This window comes from Musa acuminata, chromosome BXJ1-3 (assembly GCF_036884655.1).
Source record: "Musa acuminata AAA Group cultivar baxijiao chromosome BXJ1-3, Cavendish_Baxijiao_AAA, whole genome shotgun sequence".
NCBI lineage: Eukaryota > Viridiplantae > Streptophyta > Magnoliopsida > Zingiberales > Musaceae > Musa > Musa acuminata.
In genome coordinates this window covers 2003157-2024501 of record NC_088329.1, presented here as the reverse complement: position 1 = coordinate 2024501, position 21345 = coordinate 2003157, and the positions used below count along the sequence as shown (strand labels likewise).

At 37.8% G+C, this 21345-nt stretch overlaps 3 protein-coding genes across 3 annotated transcripts; 2 read left to right on the top strand and 1 right to left on the bottom strand.

The window, feature by feature from the left end:
- Window positions 1-774: 774 nt before the first annotated feature.
- LOC135636492 (aspartic proteinase oryzasin-1-like) lies at window positions 775-8528 on the top strand. The gene is made up of 13 exons (XM_065148183.1): window positions 775-1147; window positions 1226-1286; window positions 2372-2466; window positions 2603-2715; window positions 4165-4333; window positions 4417-4456; window positions 4563-4627; window positions 5990-6103; window positions 6203-6267; window positions 6380-6539; window positions 6608-6727; window positions 8078-8160; window positions 8253-8528. The coding sequence occupies exons 1-13, from the start codon at window positions 815-817 to the stop codon at window positions 8335-8337; spliced, it is 1503 nt and encodes a 500-aa protein (XP_065004255.1). The 5' UTR covers window positions 775-814; the 3' UTR covers window positions 8338-8528.
- A 1652-nt stretch (window positions 8529-10180) lies between these two features.
- On the top strand, window positions 10181-12105 carry LOC135615914 (WRKY transcription factor 6-like). The gene is made up of 4 exons (XM_065114999.1): window positions 10181-10632; window positions 10709-11185; window positions 11270-11383; window positions 11454-12105. The coding sequence occupies exons 1-4, from the start codon at window positions 10300-10302 to the stop codon at window positions 12063-12065; spliced, it is 1536 nt and encodes a 511-aa protein (XP_064971071.1). The 5' UTR covers window positions 10181-10299; the 3' UTR covers window positions 12066-12105.
- Window positions 12106-16426: 4321 nt separating this feature from the next.
- LOC103977061 (uncharacterized) lies at window positions 16427-19510 on the bottom strand. The gene is made up of 3 exons (XM_009392471.3): window positions 18764-19510; window positions 18558-18649; window positions 16427-16738 (listed from the first exon to the last, which is right to left on the bottom strand). Exons 1-3 carry the CDS (start codon window positions 19220-19222, stop codon window positions 16732-16734), a joined length of 558 nt encoding a protein of 185 aa, XP_009390746.2. The 5' UTR covers window positions 19223-19510; the 3' UTR covers window positions 16427-16731.
- Between the last annotated feature and the right edge of the window lie 1835 nt (window positions 19511-21345).

Below are 21345 nucleotides of genomic sequence, written 5' to 3'. Positions count from 1 at the left end.
TCAAATGAGCAAGTAAGTTAATTACAGCTTCATATGTTGATGACATCAACTTGTGCTAATAATCAAAGAAGAGCATCTTTTATACTTGGGATAATAGTAGACCAGATGTGACGTGGGTGACCTGCTGTTTCGTCTCCACCTCCTTGGATAATACACCTTCGCCTCCATCGCCATCGCCATCGCCGGCTCTTGGTGGAGGGCGATGTGGGTGTCTGTCGTCGGATCATTATCCCTGCATCGACATGTCTTGGCCGTGACTCCTTGGCCGGGCCAGAAACATTTACGAGCTCGAGCCCCACCACCGTCCATCTCCAGGACGAGCCATCATCGATCGCTGCCATTGCCTCCGTCAACCTTACGTACCAGGTTTGTAATTTCTAAATTAACCCCCATATATTTTTAATATGATATCTACATTTCATTCGAATAATCTCAAGAGATATGTTTAGCCAATGGTGACTTTTTTAAGTTTTATGGGATATATTTACATCGAATGATAAATAAATAAAATATAAAATTACTATTCTGAGAGGGAGATAATAATTTTATTGAAGAAATATTAATTTAAAAAATCATTCTGCTAATATATTTATTTACATTGGCATGTTCGGAAGTTTCGAGTTTGATAGGGGTGTTTATGTCAATTTGAGCACACAAACTAAAACTTAAAAGGGTAAAAATAAGTAGATTTGAAGGGATATATATATATATATATATATATATATATATATATATATATATATATATATGAAATTTTGCGTTTTCTATATTTCTTGTTCCCTCCGTAGTACGTCGATGATTCGAAATTCGCACGATGAAGGCGGGCAGAGCTTTTCCGACATGCCTTCTTCTTCTCCTCGTGGTCATCTCGATGGGCTTCGCCGTCTCGGCCGACGGCCTCGTCAGGATCGGTCTAAAGAAGAGGCCGCTGGACCAGAACGGCCGTAAGTATGGCCTCCCGCTCCACCGAGATGGTCTCCGCCTCGATCCTGGCCTGGACGGACCCGCGGGGGTCGCCCTCAAGAACTACATGAATGCTCAGTACTTCGGGGAGATCGGGATCGGCTCTCCGCCGCAGAACTTCACGGTGGTCTTCGACACCGGCAGCTCCAATTTGTGGGTTCCGTCCTCCAAGTGCTATTTCTCGGTAAGCCATCAGTTTAATCTTCTTTTTTCTTCAAGAGAAACATGGAAAGGCGAGATTTTGCTCACTTTGGTTGCGCAGGTGGCCTGCTATTTCCATCCCAAGTACAAGTCGAGCCAATCGAGCACGTATCAGAAGAATGGTTCGTCGTTCTTCCCCCTTTTCTTTCGGTAGCAGAATTTGGTGGCATGTTAAACCCACTTGTAATCTCGCCAGATAGTCCTTTTCCCCCAAAAAATTTGGGTTCGCCTACATAAATTCTTTTCAGCTGCTTATTTCTTTTGCAAGTAACTATCCTTCGTTCAGAAGAGAAAATTCGTCAAATATTTTCTCATTATTTAATCATCCCTTTTTCAGTTTTTGTCTCACATCCGAATTAACTTACCTCATTTTCAATTCCTAGATATGTATCATTGAACAAGGAGGAGTCAAAAAAATTATACTTAAGTTGGTGCTACAATGTTTATTGATAAAAAGTATAAATGCAAAATAGGAATGGGCTTAGTCCAAAATAATGTCTTACAGCAAATTAGTAGTGCACATGCCATAGAATTTATATACCAGTTTAGTGAAAGTGCAAACTATGGATTCAAGCATTTAAAACTCAAAGTTAGAACCATTAAAAAAAAGAAGAAGAAGAATTTGATAGAGTTAAAAATCCCAACAAAGATCTAATTGGTATAATGTAGAGGGGGCACCCCTGAAGGAGAAAGAGGAATGATGTATATAATATTATAATCCATGAGAAAGTAATATCTACTGCTTGATAGAAGAAATAAAACACAATAGGTCATCTAAAGTTATATAGGAGAGGTACGTGAAACGATATTCAAATCCTGATTATAAGGCTTTGATTAGAAGTTGGTAAAAGAATTAAAAGAATAATATGATTTTTCGAGAGAAAAAGAAAGAAGAATATCACCTTGTTTTTTTTTGCCTTTTATATCTATCACTCATCAGATATGTGACTATCCGAGTCTTGAAAATTTTTGATACTACGAAATTTGAACTTTTCACATAGATCATAGTGCCCAATTCAATGATATTATTGTATATTTTTTGAGACTATTGAACATTTTCTTCTACGTTAGTAGTGATCTATATTATTTTTGAGAAAAATATTATGTATAAGAATTGATTGCATTCATTACCATTTTCTGGGATGTTTAATGGACAGCTTCCATTTTATACAACACTTGGAACTAATTTTTTTTGTGTTGTTACCAGGGACGTCTGCTAATATTCACTATGGGACTGGATCAATATCAGGTTTCTGTAGTCAAGATTATGTCACAATTGGTGACATTGTTATAAAAGATCAGGTCTGGAGCCTATGGAATTTCATTTCAATGCTATTGTGTATGACATTGTTATTTAGGATCAGACTTGGAGCTTCATTATTTGATGCATTTTACTTTATGTAATGAATAATACAAACTAATCATCCTTCTCATTCAGGTCTTTGTTGAAGCCACTAGGGAGCCAAGTATAACATTTTTGGCTGCAAAATTTGATGGAATTCTTGGACTTGGATTTGAAGAAATCTCAGTTGGCAACGTGACACCTATATGGTACTCAACACGTTAGCTAACGTTACTCTGATTATTGTGTAAATGATGTTATTTTCATTGTAACAAGAAGTTTTGGAAGTCATTTCTTTATATTTGAGCTTATATAAGTTGGCATCTCTCTTATTAGCATAAGCTTTTAGGAGAAGTGACCCACCTCTGCGTATACTCGTGGTACTTAAGTTTGTCATGGGTTTAGATCCCGACACTCCATTATATCTTTTCCTTTGATCGTTCCCTGGATCCTCTTGTATTCATCACTTTTCTTTTAATTTTTCCAGTGTTGTCTTCCCATATATAGTTCCTTCTGCAAAATCTGTAGACTTTTGGCTTGCATGTTTGCCTTTTAGTTGGGATCATTGCCAGCATGTTTTGCCCAGATGCACACCATTTGTAAAGCTCATCACTGTTTGGCTTGCACTTGGGTCCCTGACTTAAATGTGAGGGGGATACCCTTTCTTTAATCTTTCCCAGCATGTTTTATGCATATATGGGTTTCTTTCCAAGTCTATTAACTTTTGGCTTGCACTCCTATGTTTCACTTTAATCTTTGGCTTGTGTGTTAGGAGGGATGTTAAGTTCATATTTGTCACTCTATTTGTGCTTTATGACTAATAATTAACAAAACCACACAAGAGCAAGGATATATCACCATTACAATATCTATCAAGGTGGAAAAACCCCTATGAGTTATAAAACCAATAACCATTATCACACAAAGCTAATATTTCATTTTCTGAATTATGGTAATATTTCATTTGATGTTCTAAATGGTCTTAAGAGTTAAGATAGTATATCTACTGATAAGTAACAGATGACTAGTTCAAAAATTGTTTGTTGAGGCTTAATAATATCATTGGCAATTTTTTTAGCTTGTGTTTCTCGTAATATATAGCTCGATACTGGTATAATACCATTTATTTTTATATTATATTATTTGATGTTATCAGGCAATGCATGTATAGTGTCTGGTACACCAATACCATACCAGTCCAATAGGTAAACTGATATTAGACTGAGATCCAAATCCTTGGTTTAGCCTTTATAATCATGTCATCATTAGACTCTTTTGTAATGACTTTTCAAAACTTATTTTATGACTCAAGAATTTAAGTTTGAACCGGGCTGCGTGCCTTCATGTAATCGTGCCATGGCAGTTCTGACTATTTTACGGTATAATCTGGTCAATTTTTTTGCCTATTTTGATTGACCCAGGGAGCTCTCTGAACCATATCATGCCGATAACATGCAGAAACACATTGTATCAGATATTTAAAACACTATCATGCATGATTTTAAAGTTTTGAACTCTTAAACATTAAACATTAAGCTGTCATCTCTTGCAAGGGTTATCTTAATTGTCATGTTCTCCAATTATCATGGTTCTGGTTGATTCTGTGTAAAAATGCTGGAACAATGAAAGTAAATTAGCTTTATTTTTTTGTTAAACAGGTACAACATTGTCAATCAAAGTCTTGTTAAAGAGCCTATTTTCTCTTTCTGGTTCAACCGGAATGTAAATGAAGGGGCAGGAGGTGAAATTGTTTTTGGAGGGGTTGACTCACAGCACTACAAGGGCGAACACATTTATGTACCTGTAACTCAGAAAGGTTATTGGCAGGTTGGCTTTGCATATCTATATTTGATGACATCCTTTTTTTTTTCCCTGTATCTTCTATCTGATCCAGAAGTTTTCACTTGTAGTTTAACATGGAAGATGTCCTTGTTGGAAGTCAAACAACTGGTAGTGCAATGAGTTTTCTATTTTCTTTTTTTTTATATAATCTATTTTAATACAGAAAGAAGTCTTTCTTTTAATTTTTTTGACTTTATATCGTATTTGATTTCAGGATTTTGTTCTGGAGGTTGTTCAGCAATTGCAGATTCTGGAACTTCATTGATTGCTGGGCCAACAGTAAGTACTGAAAGAATTACATGTATATCCAAAATTTCTCTTTTTTATTTTTAAATTTTGTTTTTCATGTATCCCATAGTTATATCACATCTTCCTGATAGAGCATGCAAGAACTGTTGCTCTTCCAGGAAGCTATGTCCCCTAAGCCTTTCGAAAAAAAATTTGTGTCATATATGCCTTTCTTACTGTGATACTTCAAAATGCTACATTTACCAAATAGACCTTTTAGGAAAGATATTCCAAAATCTTGCTTGTAAGGAACATAAATGCAGCATGCAGTTTTCCATGGGCATAAATACATTTGATGGGAGGATGTAAGTCTGGGCCTTATTATAGTTTGTATGTACAATTTCTCTTATAACTTTTGATCCATGCACATCCCATCTAGTGTTTCTGCTATTTAATGTAGTGTCTTTTTCTTCTTTAGACTTGTAGTATTCGAGAGATGATATTTCTATCATGTAAGTGGCACTTTGATATGACTTGTCTGTTGAGATACAATGTAATATGTGCCAGGTTGGTTGAGGCCAAGTCATGAGATGACCTGGTACTGTACTGTAGTAGGCCATTCGAAGCTCATCTCATATTTTATTATTGTCTTCTGTACTTGACCTAAAATTTCAAACCTTCAGCCTACGACCATCCATGGCCCAATATGACTTGTAGTGCTTGATCTGCTATTTAATGACTTGTAGTGTTTGAGATATCTTGGTTAGGGTTCATGTAATTGAACTTTGATATGACTTGTATGTTGAGAATCTTGAGATGCAATGCAATTTGTGCCAGTCTGGTCGAGGCCAAGTCATGAGATGACCTGGTACTATACTGTGGCAGGCCATTCGAAGCTCATCTCATATTTTATTTCTGTCTGCAGTACTTGACATAAAATTCCAAACCTTTAGCCTACCACCATCCATGGCCCAATATACTTGCAAGCAACTCTAAACTTTGTACTGCTACAGAATTGATTATCTGGTGTACTGAAACCAATGGCATAAAATGAAGCTAAACATTATCATAAAATTCTGATTAAAGAATAGAAGATATACATTAGGAGTGAACAGATGTTCAAAATCTGACAAAGTCCCAGAGGGGCGTAGAATGCTTTAATTAATTTTCTGCTTTGTTGTTGTAACTTCTTCAGCAAGAAAGTTCCTAGCTTGTCATTAGATTAATGCCTTCGGAGTTTTTTCTGTTCTTCGAAATAGTCTCAGATAGGAGGGGCTATTTCTAACATCACATCATGTTGTCTGACTGATTCTGTTCTCATTATGCACTTATTAGATCTAAAGTCGTTATCCTTATTCACTGTCATTGTCAAAATGGTGTAGCTAACAAGTCCTTGGAAAAATTCTTTTGCAGACTGTTATCACTGAGATTAATCAGAAAATTGGAGCTTCTGGTGTGGTTAGCCAACAGTGCAAAGCTGTAGTTGCACAATATGGTGAAAAGATTATGGACATGTTACTGGCAGAGGTTGCTTACATTGTCCTCTAGATATAAATATTTTTAAAAAAAGTTTCATTTATTTATCAAGTGACAACTAATTGCACTGACTTTGGCTTCCAATGACAGGAAGAACCATCAAAGATTTGTTCTCAGATTGGTCTTTGTTCCTATAATAGTACTCAAGGAGCTAGGTAGTGTTAGCAACATATATATTAAAGGAAGTCTCAGCATTTCTTTTAAATGTTGTCATGTCATGATCAACAAAATTTATGTGTTTTACTTTCTTTTTACTTGTATTTGCAGTCTGGGAATCAAGAGTGTGGTTGACAACAAAGTTGAGAAATTAGCTAATGGCCTCAATGATTGCGGCATGTGCTCCTACTGTGAGATGGCAGTCATATGGATGCAAAGTCAGCTCAGGCTGAACCAGACACTAGAGCAGATGTTGAGCTACCTCAATGAGGTGAAGTTGCACCTGACAACACCGGAATTTGCTTGTTGTCTAGTATAATTTTCTGAGTTTAATTGCAGTTATGCGAAAGAATACCAAGTCCCATGGGTGAATCAGCTATTGACTGTGATAGTCTCTCCTTCATGCCTGTCATCTCTTTCAACATTGGTGGAAAGAATTTTGACCTGACGCCAGAGCAGGTAGAGTCTTATTGATGACTACTGTTGAGTAACATTTTTGGAATTTGTTTGTCAAAAAGTATTGCACCACCAATCAAATTGAAATCTGTATTTACTATTTTCATCTTTTTTTGTTAAATCATATTTTGTGTTCTGAAAGAAATATGGTGTTAGTAGTTGCTGTACACCAGCATAACTTAGGCCCACATGCCAAACACATTATTTCTACATCCAGCTTAAATGTAAGGGGAACACTATAACTTTTGCATAATGCTTGCCTCCTTCATAGTAACCTTAAGATTTTGAGGAATAGTGGTTCTCCCACTAAGAATATTGATCACTCCAGGAATAGAAGATTTTAGATAATTTAAGATGAAAGCCCCTAATGAGTATAGATGTACTCTCGAGGAGTTGTCAGCAACTTATGCAGAAGGTAGAACTTTGATTTTTCTTGTGAGGTTTGATGATTCCAGTTCATTTCATGGACCATAATCCTACTCCTAGAGTGTTTCTAGACTTGGTGATTGGTTTATCTCTCAGCTTACCAGCATAAACAAATCACAATCATGCTGCTGCAGCAAGGATTTGTCTCACTTGCATCTAATGCTTCTAGAGCAGCTGACTGAGATGGATGACGTATAAAAAGACTGAATGACCTGCATCTGACATCCTTTTTTGTTGTTGATAAAGGTCTACATCTAAATTTTGGTATCAATAATAAATGTGGAATAGTGGAATGCTATTTCTGCTCGATTGCTTTGGATAACTCCATCCTATTACTACCATATTCCCACAGATAATGAATGCTTTCTATCTCAGTGGTTGGTGACCTGCTAACATTAATCTCAACAGTCTGATAAGATGCTTTTGATAAATGAACTTAGAGATGACAGAATGACCTTTTTTCCATAGACTAGGTTGCCTATCTTCAGGCTTTAGAAGATGCCAAGATCATTTATATCTCCTTGTTTTGTATCAAGATTTATGTTTCAACGAATTGATTGGTTCTCATATATGGTCAACAGAATTCCTTATATTGCTATTAATGTAGTTCTTAAGGCCATTCAATAAGTGTCTTTTTAGGTGATAATTTGTTCCACTGTGCCTTATAGAGTATCCCTGGAATTCTCGGATAGTTGCAGATGAACTTTCATTGTCAGATAGTCTGACAGCCTTGTGTCTGGCAAGCTATGGAGCCTTGAAAGCGTTAATTATCAGAAAAATAAGAGTAAAAGGAAAAAAGAAAAGAGAAGGAAGTCATTGTATCTGGCAAATACTGGAAACAGGATTAATGCATCATTCATCAAGCCATGTATTATCCTATTGTACATTGCTGTTGATGTTATCTAATTTAGTTCTCATTGGCTGCAGTACACACTTAAAGTTGCTACTGGAGGTTCTGAACAGTGCATCAGAGGATTTACAGCCATTGATGTACCTCAGGGTCCACTTTGGTACATCACCATCTATGTGCCCTGTGTTAGATTGCCTGTGAGATAGCGCGATTAGTTTCTAATGCATGTAATTGATTCTTCAATTGCTGCAGGATACTTGGTGATGTTTTCATGGGGGTGTATCACACGGTGTTTGACTATGGCAATCTCAGAGTTGGATTTGCAGAAGCAGCTTAAGGGTAATTATTGTCTTAAAATATATGATGCCACTGTCTTATATATATATGGTTATCCATGCATGTAAAAATTGATTCCTAGCTTGCCTTGTTATTTTTGATGTGTTTGGGTTTGCCACTGATCCTGCTTACTGTAATTTCACTTCAACTCCTGTCATCCTGCTTAAATCTAGGGAGAATATGGTATTGTTATGGACGTATTCTCGATCAAATTTAATTTGGATTAGCGACCGAAATCATGATGATGCATGAAATCTTTTAAGAAGACTTGCTGTCTTTGCTTGTTAGCCTAAGTCAAATGAATTAGTAGTTAAGAACTGATAAACCCTATAATTGTACCAAATGGAAAACAAACATCAGAGAGTTAATGCTTTATTGCCTTTTCTTGATCTGTGATGGTAAAGTCTCAAGAAACTTGTAATCATAATTAAACTGCCTGATTTCATTCATGTCTTTATGGTCATAGTTTTCTTTGTTCTTCTGTTCCTCCATATCCATGGTTCATGTTACGTCACAAGGATGATATTGGGAATTCTATTTATAGTGCTTAGTAAATTTTTTTTTACGTTATCTACATTCAATCGAGACTCGTTATATGATGATCATAAAATACTATTATGTTAAATAGATGTTAGATCAACATGACATATAAGGAAAATATTTTTCTATTAATATAGTTAGCACTCTATAATCAATGATGACGATAATGAAATTAACATTATAAAGGGAAGAAGGTCTTTTTGGTAAAGTTTTTTGGATACAGATACGAGAGAATTTTTTCTTCAAACAAAAATCTTATAGGACGAAGCTTCAAGACTCGAGTCGATCGGGTCGATTATAAACTCTTCTAACTAATCGAATACAAAGAGGTTAATTAATTTTTTTTTTTATATAATTAATAGATATTCATAATTAAAATTTAATTATATTTATAATATATTTTACCTAAATAATATCATATAATCTAACAAATTTCTGCGGGACCTGAGTTTTTTATTCATGTTTCATATCTATATATTTTTATGACAAAGTTAACGACCATCACATGCTGTTTTGACTTTTCCTCGTGGGAACGGCCGGGCTCACGCAACATCGCTATCATCATAGTCAAAGTCTTTGACCCATGCACCCATTGGTGGCGTAGCATTCAAGAGATGATAATAATGCAGGCAGGTGTCTGTGAGGAAGTCTGAACCGATTCATAGAAGAAATCCATCCACCATCAAATCAAACTCTTTCCTCAGAAAGAGTCAATAGAAGAGCAAGAAAACACTTGTGTGAGCTTTGCAAATGATGCTGATGATGATGATAAGATGGCAACAAATGGCGTTCCTCAGAGTTCCCCTCGCCCCGCCGCAGCCTTCGCTGTTGTCTCCACCGCCACCGCCCCGCCCTTCGACGTGACTGCTCCATCAGGGTCAAACAAGTGGAACATTCGAGATCTCCTGTTTCGCCCCAGCCAGGGTCTCACCTTCACGAGAACCACCAGAGTTGATGTCGCACAGTAGGGTCCAGCATTCCCCTGAGGGGGCCGTCCCTGCTTCCTGTCCTTTACATCGCACGGCAAGACGAAGTGGAGGAAGTCAACGCTTTGACCGATACTCCCGTTCAACCAAAAGCGGTGACATGGACGCAAGTGGCCGCCGCATTGAAGCGGTCCCCGATCGAGCGTTGACTCCCGAAACCGTTTGGAATGCCTCCTTGTCTTTTGATGCGGCCCGTCTCTCTTACCTTCTTATGATTGCAGAGAACTGCGGGCCCAACTGTCGGATCTGACGCACAGCCTGATGTCATTGCAGCTCCGCCCGCGGCCCCTCCTGTTCTTATTGCCTTCCCCCCTCTCTCCGGACCAAGAATTCGGGCCTACGACGCTCGTCTCCTCCGCCTCGGTTTCCATCCTCCTCTTCCTGCTGCTCAACCTTCACTTCGTCTCGTTTGATTCCGATCCACCAATAGCCATTTCATGACACAGAGTTACATGGATAGAAGGGGTGGTGGTGCAGGAGTGCTCACCTTGGACACGTCGGCGCCTCTCTTCCTTGCTTCGTCCTCGAACTACGTCGGCACCGGTGGTGGTGTTTTGAAGCGCAAACAGCCAACGGACTCCAGCGACCATCACTTGGGCACCGGTGCGATCGAGTTCCCGATCAGCCTAAACGCCCGGTCGCATGCCGAGATGGCGGAGGAGGCGCTGAGCAGCAATCCGGCCGTTGCGGATGAGAAGAAGAAGAATACCAATGAAACAAGCATGGTAGAGCAGGTCGATGATGAAGATGACAAAGAAGGCAGGAACGAGGTCAGGATTGTGTTGCCATCTGATTCATTTTACCTTTTTCTTTCGTGGAATGAACCAAATGGGGTGCTCGATTCAGCTGGCAGCCATGCAAGTAGAGCTGGCGCGCATGAACGAGGAGAACCAGAAGCTGAGGTTACTGCTGAGCCAAGTGAGTGCCAGCTACAGCGCCCTCGAGATGCATCTGGCCACCCTGACGCGACAGGGGCACCAACGGAACAACGAAAGCTGGAAGGCACGCGAGGTAATCGAGGTTATGGGTGCAACGGTTGACGCCATGAATCGCGACCGGGGACGAGTCATCTTCCCCAGGCACTTCATGGAACTGGGTCCGGCCGCGGAGGAGGACAAGCCGTCGAATTCATCGACTGCCAGCCCCGGACGTTCGTCACTGCCACCGGACAATCTTCTGTACAAGAATGATGAGAACCTTGACCCAAGTTGGAACACTAACAAAGCTCTCAAGTTCACCCCCACAAAGACTGCCGAGCAGACGCCAGTGGCCACCATGAGGAAAGCTCGCGTTTCTGTTCGAACTCGATCTGAGGCGCCCATGGTAATTAAGTTCATTGCATTTTGTACTGATCTGTACCTTCGATTACAGTTACCGATCTGCTGAGCGAAGCTAACGGTGTTGTAGATTGCGGATGGATGTCACTGGAGGAAGTACGGGCAGAAGATCGCCAAGGGAAACCCATGCCCGAGAGCTTACTACCGATGCACCATGGCTACCGGTTGTCCTGTCCGCAAGCAAGTAAGCGCTTATTACTCGTGGTCTCGTCTATGGTGATTCCGACTGATCCCCTGCTTGCTTCTTCGATCAGGTGCAGAGGTGCGCCGACGATCGTTCGATCCTGATAACGACCTACGAGGGGAATCACAACCATCCCCTCCCACCGGCCGCCATGGCGATGAAGTCGACCACCTCGGCTGCGGCGTCGATGCTCCTCTCCGGGTCGATGACCAGCACCGATGGGCTGATGGACTCGAACTTCCTAGCCAACACCGTTCTCCCGTGCTCGTCGAGCATGGCCACCGTATCAGCGTCCGCTCCCTTCCCGACCGTTACCTTGGATCTCACACAAGATCCGAATCCTTTACTGTCCAAAAGGCCACCTGCCGCCCAATTCCACTTCCCCTTCCCCAGCGGCGGTGCTCCGCCTCAACCACAGTCCCTGCCGCATGTCCATGGCCAAAAGCTACTCAACCAGTCGGCATTCTCGGAGTTCCAAACGTCGCCGCAGATGGCCGCCTCCCAGTTACCGCAGCAAAGGGCACAACCGGTCGTGCCGCCGTCACTGACGGAGGCGGTGAGCGCCGCGACGGCAGCCATAACGGCCGACCCAAACTTCGCCGCCGCGCTGGCCGATGCCATCAAGTCCGTCATCGGCGGTGGCCATCGGCCGCCCGTCAACAGCAGCGATAACATTATGTAACAACAGATTCAACTACGCGCATACATTACAACTTTTTTCTTTGGATTTTTGGGTTCTTTTTGTTATTTTTACTCCGTTCAACCATACAATTGAGTGCATGTGAATCAAAGATCGTCTCTTCTTTGTTTCCAGTGGAATAAAGACAACCCCTTGATTTTTTTGACTTATTTTTATTAGCAAAGATATTATTTAAACAATAAATAGTGATAAGATTAATATCTTGATAATATGTTATAATGATTTTAAATCATACAATTTATAATAATATATTATCATAATTATATTAATATCTTAATATCGACCGTGTAATCATAAATATTTTTATTTATTATTGATTGAAAAAAAATATGTAATTATTATATTTTATAATCTCTCTGCATATAAACTCATACATAATATCATTAAAAATTTAAGTTAGTCATTTCTGGTATTAAAGTCATAATTGCTCCAAGGAGTTTTTTTTTTATCTTCTCTTTTACTATTGTTGTTTTATATCTCATTTTTCATCAAGATAGTATTACAATTTCTATTGTGTTTTATGCTCTAACAAGCCTATCTTTCTTGTAAGCTGCATTGGGTCTTTTCTTCTTGACTCTTCGACATGATCGACAACATCTATTTAATTAGCCACTTATCTCATATCATTCTTAACTTCTTTACTCATGAAAATACTCTTTATCTCTATTAACATTATAATCTAAGCTCTTCTCAAACTCACGCTCATAAATTAGTATTCAATTTTATTCTCTTTTAATCAATTATGATGTTATGGGTTATGTAGATGACATTATCATTTGCTCTCCATGAACGATCAGAGAGAATAATATTGAAGTTGTTAATCATAAACATACTTTTTGGATTTATTAACATCATCTTCTTAGAAGTGCTATCACTGCCTTTCTTTCTCCTCAAATTATTCTTTATGTAGCCTCTGCAAAATTTTCGTATAAGATGTAATACAAACTTGCAACAATGTATGTTAACCAATCTTATGGTCGTCTCATGCAACTTCGAGAAACTCTCTTCAGGCTCTCTAAGAGTACAATATTTATTTCTAACTATATATAGGCTATCAAAACATTAAGCAGATGCATTTGCTATGTCCAACGCACCTCTTGATGATAAAGAAATTATTTTTCACATATTAAATAGTCTTGATTCATATTACAAAGAGATATTACGTACGATTCGTGTCATATTATGATAATCCTATATTTGTTAAAGAATTTCATGATTAACTTTCTAACTATAAATCTTATCTTATGCAAGAGTCACCATCTTCTGATGTTGTTTCTATTAAAGTCAATTTTATTAACGAAGCTAATACTAGCAATAAAGGTAAAATCCACAACTAGTAAAATAATTGTCCAAACAATCATTTTAGAGGCAACATGTAACAACATCATAACAAAAGTATCAACAAATCTAAGCAATAATTCAATAACAAAGTTACCCATCAAATATATGACATGCAAGGCCATGCTACTAAGAAATGTCATTACTTGTAAGTTGTTATTCCATGAATGTTTCAACCTTTATACCCATCTTATTCTATGTATCCTACTGTATTACCTATTTATTTTCATTACCATCACAACATGCTCACTTTACCGCTTAATCTTTTCAACTTTTATCAAATTGGTTAGTTGATTATAGAGCTTCTCATTATGTCACGTCTGACTTAAATAATTTATCACTTTATTTAGATTATGATAGTTCAGATGATATTATGATAGTCAATGGTAAATGTCTCAAAATAAATCGTACTGGTTCTACAAACTTTTTTTCTTTCTCAAAATTATTTTTTATTCTATGATGTTTTTTTATGATGAAGAACCTAATATTTATCTCTAAATTATGTTCTTATAATAATTTTTTTATTGAATTCTTACATTCTGTGAAAGATCTCAACATGGGGGCACCATTAAAACACCATTTGTTGTGAAAGATCTCACATAGGGGTTGAATAGAGATGGAATTTATGAGTGACCAATTATTACACCATCCAAATTAGCCACCATTAGCTCAATTTTAAGACAGATATAATCACGTAGGGTATTATTCTTTTAAAATTCTAAATCATATTATTCGTTTTACAATTTACCTTTATCATCATCATTTTGTCATCTCTTTTTAATATAATTCTTATAAATATAATAAAATACATAAACTTTTATTTTTTATATCCTCTCTTATAATAAGTAATTCATCTCTTCAACTTATATATTCTAATATTTAGGGTCCTTCACTGATACAATCTCACTCTCCACCCCCTCCCCCACATAATATAATAGAACTATGGAATATTATCATTAACATATCATTCAAATGGGTCTCACACTTTTTACTCAAGCTTCCGTACCTTTTCAATTTTGATCTTATACATTTGTTACATCAACTTATCCTAGTAATCGCATGCCACTCTAGTTCTTAATATGATTTCATCATTTAAAAAACTATTTAGATCCACTCCTAATTATAAGAAATTATCCATGGTAAAAACCTTATGCCCATAATAAATAGGAAACTCAATCAAAACTATATTAATAAGTATAAAGCAAGACTTATTTCAAAGAGATTCTATTAACATCGAGGCCATGAGTACCATGACACCCTTAGCCCATTTGTGAAGTCAACAATAATTCATATTATTTTATGTTTTATCTTGTTTGATAATTAGGGACTTCGATAGTTAGACGTGAATAATATATTTCTTCATGATCATATTTTCAAGAATATATTTATGAGGCAACCTCTAGGCTTTATTGATTAGAATCTTTCTCGGTAAGTTATGCAAGGCTCTTTATGATATCAAGCACGACCCTCGTGCTTAGTGTCATAAACTTCGAACATATCTAATCTCAATTAGATTTCATAATTTTTAATCTGATAATTTTTTATTCATTTATTCTCATAAGAGCATAATCATGTTTTTACTAGTCTATGTGGATGACTTAATTATTACTGATAATAACCAGTTTATTCAATAACTTGAAAATAAGTTTTTATTAAAGATTTCAAGACTCTCAACTATTTTCTTAATGTTCAAGTCATCCACGTGAATGGTTTCTTTTTTTCTCAATAATAGTATATTCATGACCTTCTTGATCACACAAAAATATTTAAAACAAATATTATTACTATACCAATTTATACAAGTGTTCCTCTTATCTTATCTGACAATGCTAATATCAGTGATGCTATTGAGTGTCGTTAAGTTGTTGGGAGTCTATAATATTTAGCATTCACTCATTCGGACATTGTATATGTAGTAAATAAATTATTTCAATTTATGCACAAGTTTACTTCAAACTATTGGACAACCATTAAACGCTTTCTCTGGTACTTAAAGGACACTATTAATCATGTTTTATTTCTCCGATAGGACTTCTCTTGCTTCATACATTTTCAGATGTCGATTGGACATATAATAAGGATAATAGATATATACTAGTGCTTATATTGTATTTCTTGATCACAATCGAATATGTTAGAGGAGGCTAAATATCAAGTGGTTGCTTCTATAATTATTGAGCTTTGTTGGATTGCTATATGAACTATTTGTCAATCCTCCATTTATATATTGTGACAATATCGAGATAATATATCTTTATGTTAATCTTGAATTTTACTCTTAAATAAAGCAAATAGTTATCAATTTTTACTTTGTTTGTAACAAAATTCAAAATGATGAGTCACATGTCTCTAGTGTTATATCTTTTAATTAACTTGTAGATGCTCTTACCAAACCTTTGCCTCTCTAGCAATTCCTTATACTCCGTCAAAATCGACAATGATGATAGCACCATCTTACTACGGCATATTAGGAAGGATATTATTAAGAAAAATATAACATCATGAGATTGTCATGATCCACTCAATATCTTGATGACACATGATAATGATTCTAAATCATAAAAATTATAATAATATATTATCATAATTCTATCAATAATGAGGATCATGATCTCAATATGATTTTCTACATTATAAAATAATTTAGATAAATAATTTATATTTATTTTTTATTGAAAAAAATTATATAATTATCATATTTTTGTAATCTCTTATTATGTATATAAATTCATATACGCTATCCATAAAAAAAAAATAATTTGTTTCAGTTTTCTCCTCTCTTCTTTAACGATGGATCTTCTCTGTTGGTGGTACGTATACCATCGGATGGATAAGGACAAAGGGGAGACGTGGAATGATACCTTCAGTCTTCATTGTTTCGACTCTCTGTCCTCTATGGTTGCAGGGTAAGGATCGAGTCCATGCACACAGAAAAGCAAGCATAGAAGCAGCAACAAAAGAGCAACATTACCATTCCTGATTTATATCAAGTTGACACATGAATCTGTGCAGAACAAACAAATCATTAGATGAACAAAATATGACCAAGTTTTAATCAATTTTACAAACATGTGAAAGAACCCGATGTTGTTATACACAAGAACACAAATTATAGGGCCTCACAAAGACCAACAAAAATGGAAGAAGCAGCAGCAGCAGCAGCAGCTAATGCTGCACAACATCAGCATTCCATGATCACCATTGTCCATAACTTCAACCTCACAAACTCTTAAAAGCATTCAGAATCCAAACAGCAAACTCTTGAAAGCATTCAGATTGCTCTCCGTTTTAGTTTCTCCTCTTGTCATCTTCATGTTCTGCCACAGGGTCAAATTGGAGAACCATAATAAGGTGAAGACAAGAACATGATGATGTGTCACATAAAGGGATGCAATTTATGGTGCAAAACAATGATAAACAACAAATTTAGCAACAGGCAGGGTAGAAAAATGGCAATTAAAACAAGTTCAATCTCTGATGAGAAAACAGTTTAGGTGATGGTATCAAGCAGAAGCTCCAGCAATTGAATAAACATGCATCATATCTGCAGGAGTGTCGAAATATAATAAACATGCATAAAAAATGTTGTTTGAGATAATTTTGTTGAATAGTTTAGGTGATGGTATCAAGCAGAAGCTCCAGCAATTGAATAAACATGCATCATATCTGCATGAGTGTTTTAAGTATGGATTCAAACTGCAATCTAATATCTACTAGTCTTTTACCTATGGATTCAAACTGCAATCTAGCATCTATGTCTTTTGAACATGAGTTCAAACTGCAGTCTTCGGCCGTTAATAATGATATATGAACAAAAAAAAAACCCAAAAGAAAGCAAATAAAAGGAGATTATCCTACCTTGTCTGTTCTTTTATTCTCATCATTTTTAATTTAGGTGACTTTTGAACCAATTGTCAACGCAAGCAATAAGTCAATTCTGACCTGAAATCTCAAGGCCAAATGAATTTTGATCAATGTCTCTACGGTGCCATTGTCAAACTCTCATCCTCCAGCAAACCATGTAAAACAAACAAATCAGATCATACATTTGTTAGGGTTTCCTTTGGAACATCTCTTTGGCGAGTGTAAAGTGTAATGAATCTTCAAGTACACTGTATGGCAACCTGCACATCTCATCACACTAAGATGCCATCTGTGTTACCACAGTTTTTAGTGTCCATAAGAAACTGAGCATTATAGTCCCTGTGGTGCTCATACTTGTGGTCCAAATGCAAATAAGTTTAGCAACATAAGGAGAGTTTTAATTAACACACATCATTGCAGTAGGTATTGTTGCTTATTTTGGGCTAATAATGATGCCTTCAATACATACTGAAGCATATTTGGTTTGCAAGCATCATTATGAGAAGTGCCAATTTGGTCAAAGAAACATCATGTATGCTCTTAATTCAGTCATTTCGACACTGCTAGTTGATGAATACCATATGTTGATCTTTAACTAGATTCTCTAAGGGTCTATTTAGATGCATTATGTTACAGAAAATGCAGGTCCAAAAGCTCAGAGCTTTAAAACCCAAAATCCAACACATAAGAGCTTTGAAGATGCATATGGATCAACTTCTATGAAAATATAGCAGGAACCAGCTATTTTGTTGCAGAAAAGCCGGTTAACATAGACCAAAGAATCAAAAATTAAAATCACACAGAGTGGAAGAAACAAAAATTCATTGAAACAATGAATATGAAGTAATTATTGGCCATTCTCGGGTAAGCAATAACAAGAAGAAAAGATGTTTTAATCAAGTTAATCTCCTAACTTAATATGAATCAGATAATACCAAATCAAGACTGTATAAACAGAGCAAGTGTACCAAGCAAAATTTGAATATCTTTAGCAGTTGGTCTCCTTCCTCATCTGTCTCAAAGTGTCTCTTCTAATTCCTTGTGAAATCTCATCTCATTCTTATTATTCTAGGCTTTGCCCTAAACCCTTTCTACCTTCATTAATCCTCATAGACTATGCTTAAGATGAAAAGATCAGACAAACTTGATGAACCAATTGTAGATGACAAGCAATTTCACAAACATCAAATAATCCACTCTGTCAGGATAAATAAAATGCTGTGTTCATGTAAATTAAAAGATTAATATGATTTGTTTTCATGATTCGCTGACCTCATGTTTCCTCTGGATCCTGTAAGAACATCAAATAATCCACAACAATTCCACCAAGTAGCTCGGCGCTCTAGGAGTGTCGCTGAGACCACCTGATGCATGAATCAAATCATTCCTCTTCAGAATTAGCACATAATGTCGGCGAAACTAATATAAACAATATACAAATGATAACAGGAAGGGAAGCTCCGCATGTCGGTACTCGCCTCAGAGTCCCCTGTCTCACGGCATAGCTCAGTGCTGTCACGAGGCACTTGGCTCACCAAGCTGTTCAGGGCAGGAACTGATTCCTCTACCGTTTCAGATGACAAAGGTTCAGCTTCGATACAAGTGTTCGAGGTCTCAGCCACAGCATTGGCAACCTGCACGACCTCATTCGCAGGAGGTGGTCCATCAGCAGGAACAACCGCCGCCGCCGACGACAAATCCTCCAAGACGCCTGCTGCTGGAGCTTCGGGCTCCCGTTCCTCGGGTTGTTCCAACTCCAAGCTCACATCTTGGGCCTCTTGGGACACGGGTACGGCTGTCACCTCCTCCTCATCGATCACCTCCGCGACCACTTCTTGGGCCACTTCGGACGCAGGGACGGTTGCCCCCCCTTCCTCCTCCTCCTCCTCCTTGGCCAAGGTGGTCTTTTGATCTGGCGTACCTTCGGAGTCATCCATCGGAGTGATCGCCGCCTCTTCTCCGCCGCTGCCTGATGCGTTCTGTAGGGAGCGCAGAGACGAGCTAGGCGGAAGGGGAAAGAAGAGTATAAGGGCGGAGTAAGGTTAGTTGGGAAAACGGGGAGGTAGGGTGCGCCGCACGAACTCCTCCTCTTGCCACCTGACGTTATGATGGGAGATGGGCTGTTAGCTGGCGAGAACGTGGGTGGGGGTCGACGGGTCCCTGAGTGCTTTGAGGAAGGTGGGGTTGGGAAGCTAAGAGAGAGAGAGAGAGAGAGAGAGAGAGGAGTTGGGGCTTTACAGGGAGGAAGAACATATGGAGGAAGTGGAAAGTGGAAGACGAAGATATCATGCACGAGGGTTCGTCCATCATGCTTTCCACCATTGCCATCCGCTTCATTGTGATGGTGTTATGGGACGGTTTTTGTCCTTTTCGAATTTATCAAACATAATTCTCATTTTTTTTTCTGTAAATAAAATCATATAATTAATATTTTCTTTCACTTTGAATTTGCATTAAAAAAAGTGATTTCAAATTTTCTTTCGAAAATTAAGGATTTTATATACTTGAAACTTTTCTTAATCCATATATAATGTTTTTTCAATCTATATATTTTTAATTTCAAATTCCACACAACCAGCAGATATATGCATACATACTCTCATAATTTAACTCTTTTGACTACACAGATGTTGAAACCATAAACCAATTTTTATCTCACACATTATTATTTTATCTTGCTTTCATAGTAATTATATTTCGTTGAAAGATATCTTTTTCTCTTCGATAATTAATTTACTTTTTATAAAAAAAATAGTAAATCTTATGATAAATTATCAAAGATTTTATTCTTTTATTTTTCTACTATAAAAAGACACATGAATTTTTTATTTATTTAAATTATTTTTATTGTGTTGATGGTTAAGACACCCGCTCAGATACCTAGCTTTTGATTGGAGATTGGTGGGGCCATGCGGGGCCTGACTAGATTAACTAGTCGGGACAGTAGCCGCAAGACTCGAGTTAGTCGGGAAACCGCTTCCGCGTCGGATCCGATGTGACGATGGGACTGTCGTCTTATCCAATCATCAGAAGAGTAGTAAAATGGGTAAGTTTAAAGAAGCAGGAGTCTTTGTGAGCAAATAACGCGTCGGATACGGATGCGGTTCGAGCGAGAGGACCCGCTTACGCGTCGGATCCGAATGCGGTTCGCAATGGACTCGGCGGTGTCGGCTCTCTCTATAAGTAGTAATACCAACCCCCCTCTCTTCCCCTTCTGCAACTTCCCATTTCGTGACAGTAAAGGAAGAAGGGAATAATGCAAGAAAGAGAAGCTGTACTGGAGTAAGCGTCGAGCTGACAGCACTGCAAGCAGTGCTGTGGATCTCTTTATGTTGTACGAAGAGGTAGAGTACCAAAAGCAATCCGTAAGATCTGTAGCCATGGACACAAGACCATATCTAGGCTTCACTTCTGGCTCTAAAGCCACTCCACTTGCAGGCTGCAAGAACCTCGATAGTTTAATGCACAATCTCAGCAAAGGATAAGAGCATGGCTCATTGGATGCGAAACATGATTCTGTACCATCACAAAGTACTTTGCTCAACCAGTTATGGAAACCAATACCCTTTTTTGATGCATCAAGGACCATGGGATCTCTTTACTCTGGATTGACATGCTCAGCACTAGAAGGCCACTTTGTGGAGTGGAGTCCCTTTATGCCTTCATCATGACAATGGTGGGACTCATCCACCATTGGAGGGGGCGAGTCTGCTTGCGGCAGTGCAGCTCTGGGAGGTTCCTGCAACACCCAACTCACTAGTCCTTCCTTTTTTCCTTGGATGAAATAGGTGCGAATTTGTAGGTTGCAGATTTGGAAGTCCAAATATTTTGTGCTCGATAAAGTGGAGAAACATGATAGACATGTTGAGCCCCCTAATCACCACACTTTTAAGAAGAACGATACGTAGAGAAGAATCACAATTTACTTAGTGATCCTCCACGAGTTTCTGCTCGATGGTGCATCTTCCATCATCAAATGTTGACCGTCAGGCGCTCGAGATAGTTGGGAAACTAAACATCAGTCATAAATAGTATTCATGTGATAAGTGTCTCTATAAAA

Coding starts and splice junctions, on each gene's coding strand:
- LOC135636492 (XM_065148183.1), top strand. CDS start 815: ATGAAGGCGGGCAGAGCTTTTCCGACATGCCTTCTTCTTCTCCTCGTG. Junction 2,467..2,602: donor ACATTGTTATAAAAGATCAG/GTCTGGAGCCTA, acceptor CTTCTCATTCAG/GTCTTTGTTGAAGCCACTAG. Junction 4,628..5,989: donor CATTGATTGCTGGGCCAACA/GTAAGTACTGAA, acceptor ATTCTTTTGCAG/ACTGTTATCACTGAGATTAA.
- LOC103977061 (XM_009392471.3), bottom strand. CDS start 19,222: ATGGATGACTCCGAAGGTACGCCAGATCAAAAGACCACCTTGGCCAAG. Junction 18,650..18,763: donor GTGAGACAGGGGACTCTGAG/GCGAGTACCGAC, acceptor TTCATGCATCAG/GTGGTCTCAGCGACACTCCT.
- LOC135615914 (XM_065114999.1), top strand. CDS start 10,300: ATGACACAGAGTTACATGGATAGAAGGGGTGGTGGTGCAGGAGTGCTC. Junction 11,186..11,269: donor CTCGATCTGAGGCGCCCATG/GTAATTAAGTTC, acceptor ACGGTGTTGTAG/ATTGCGGATGGATGTCACTG. Junction 11,384..11,453: donor GTTGTCCTGTCCGCAAGCAA/GTAAGCGCTTAT, acceptor TTCTTCGATCAG/GTGCAGAGGTGCGCCGACGA.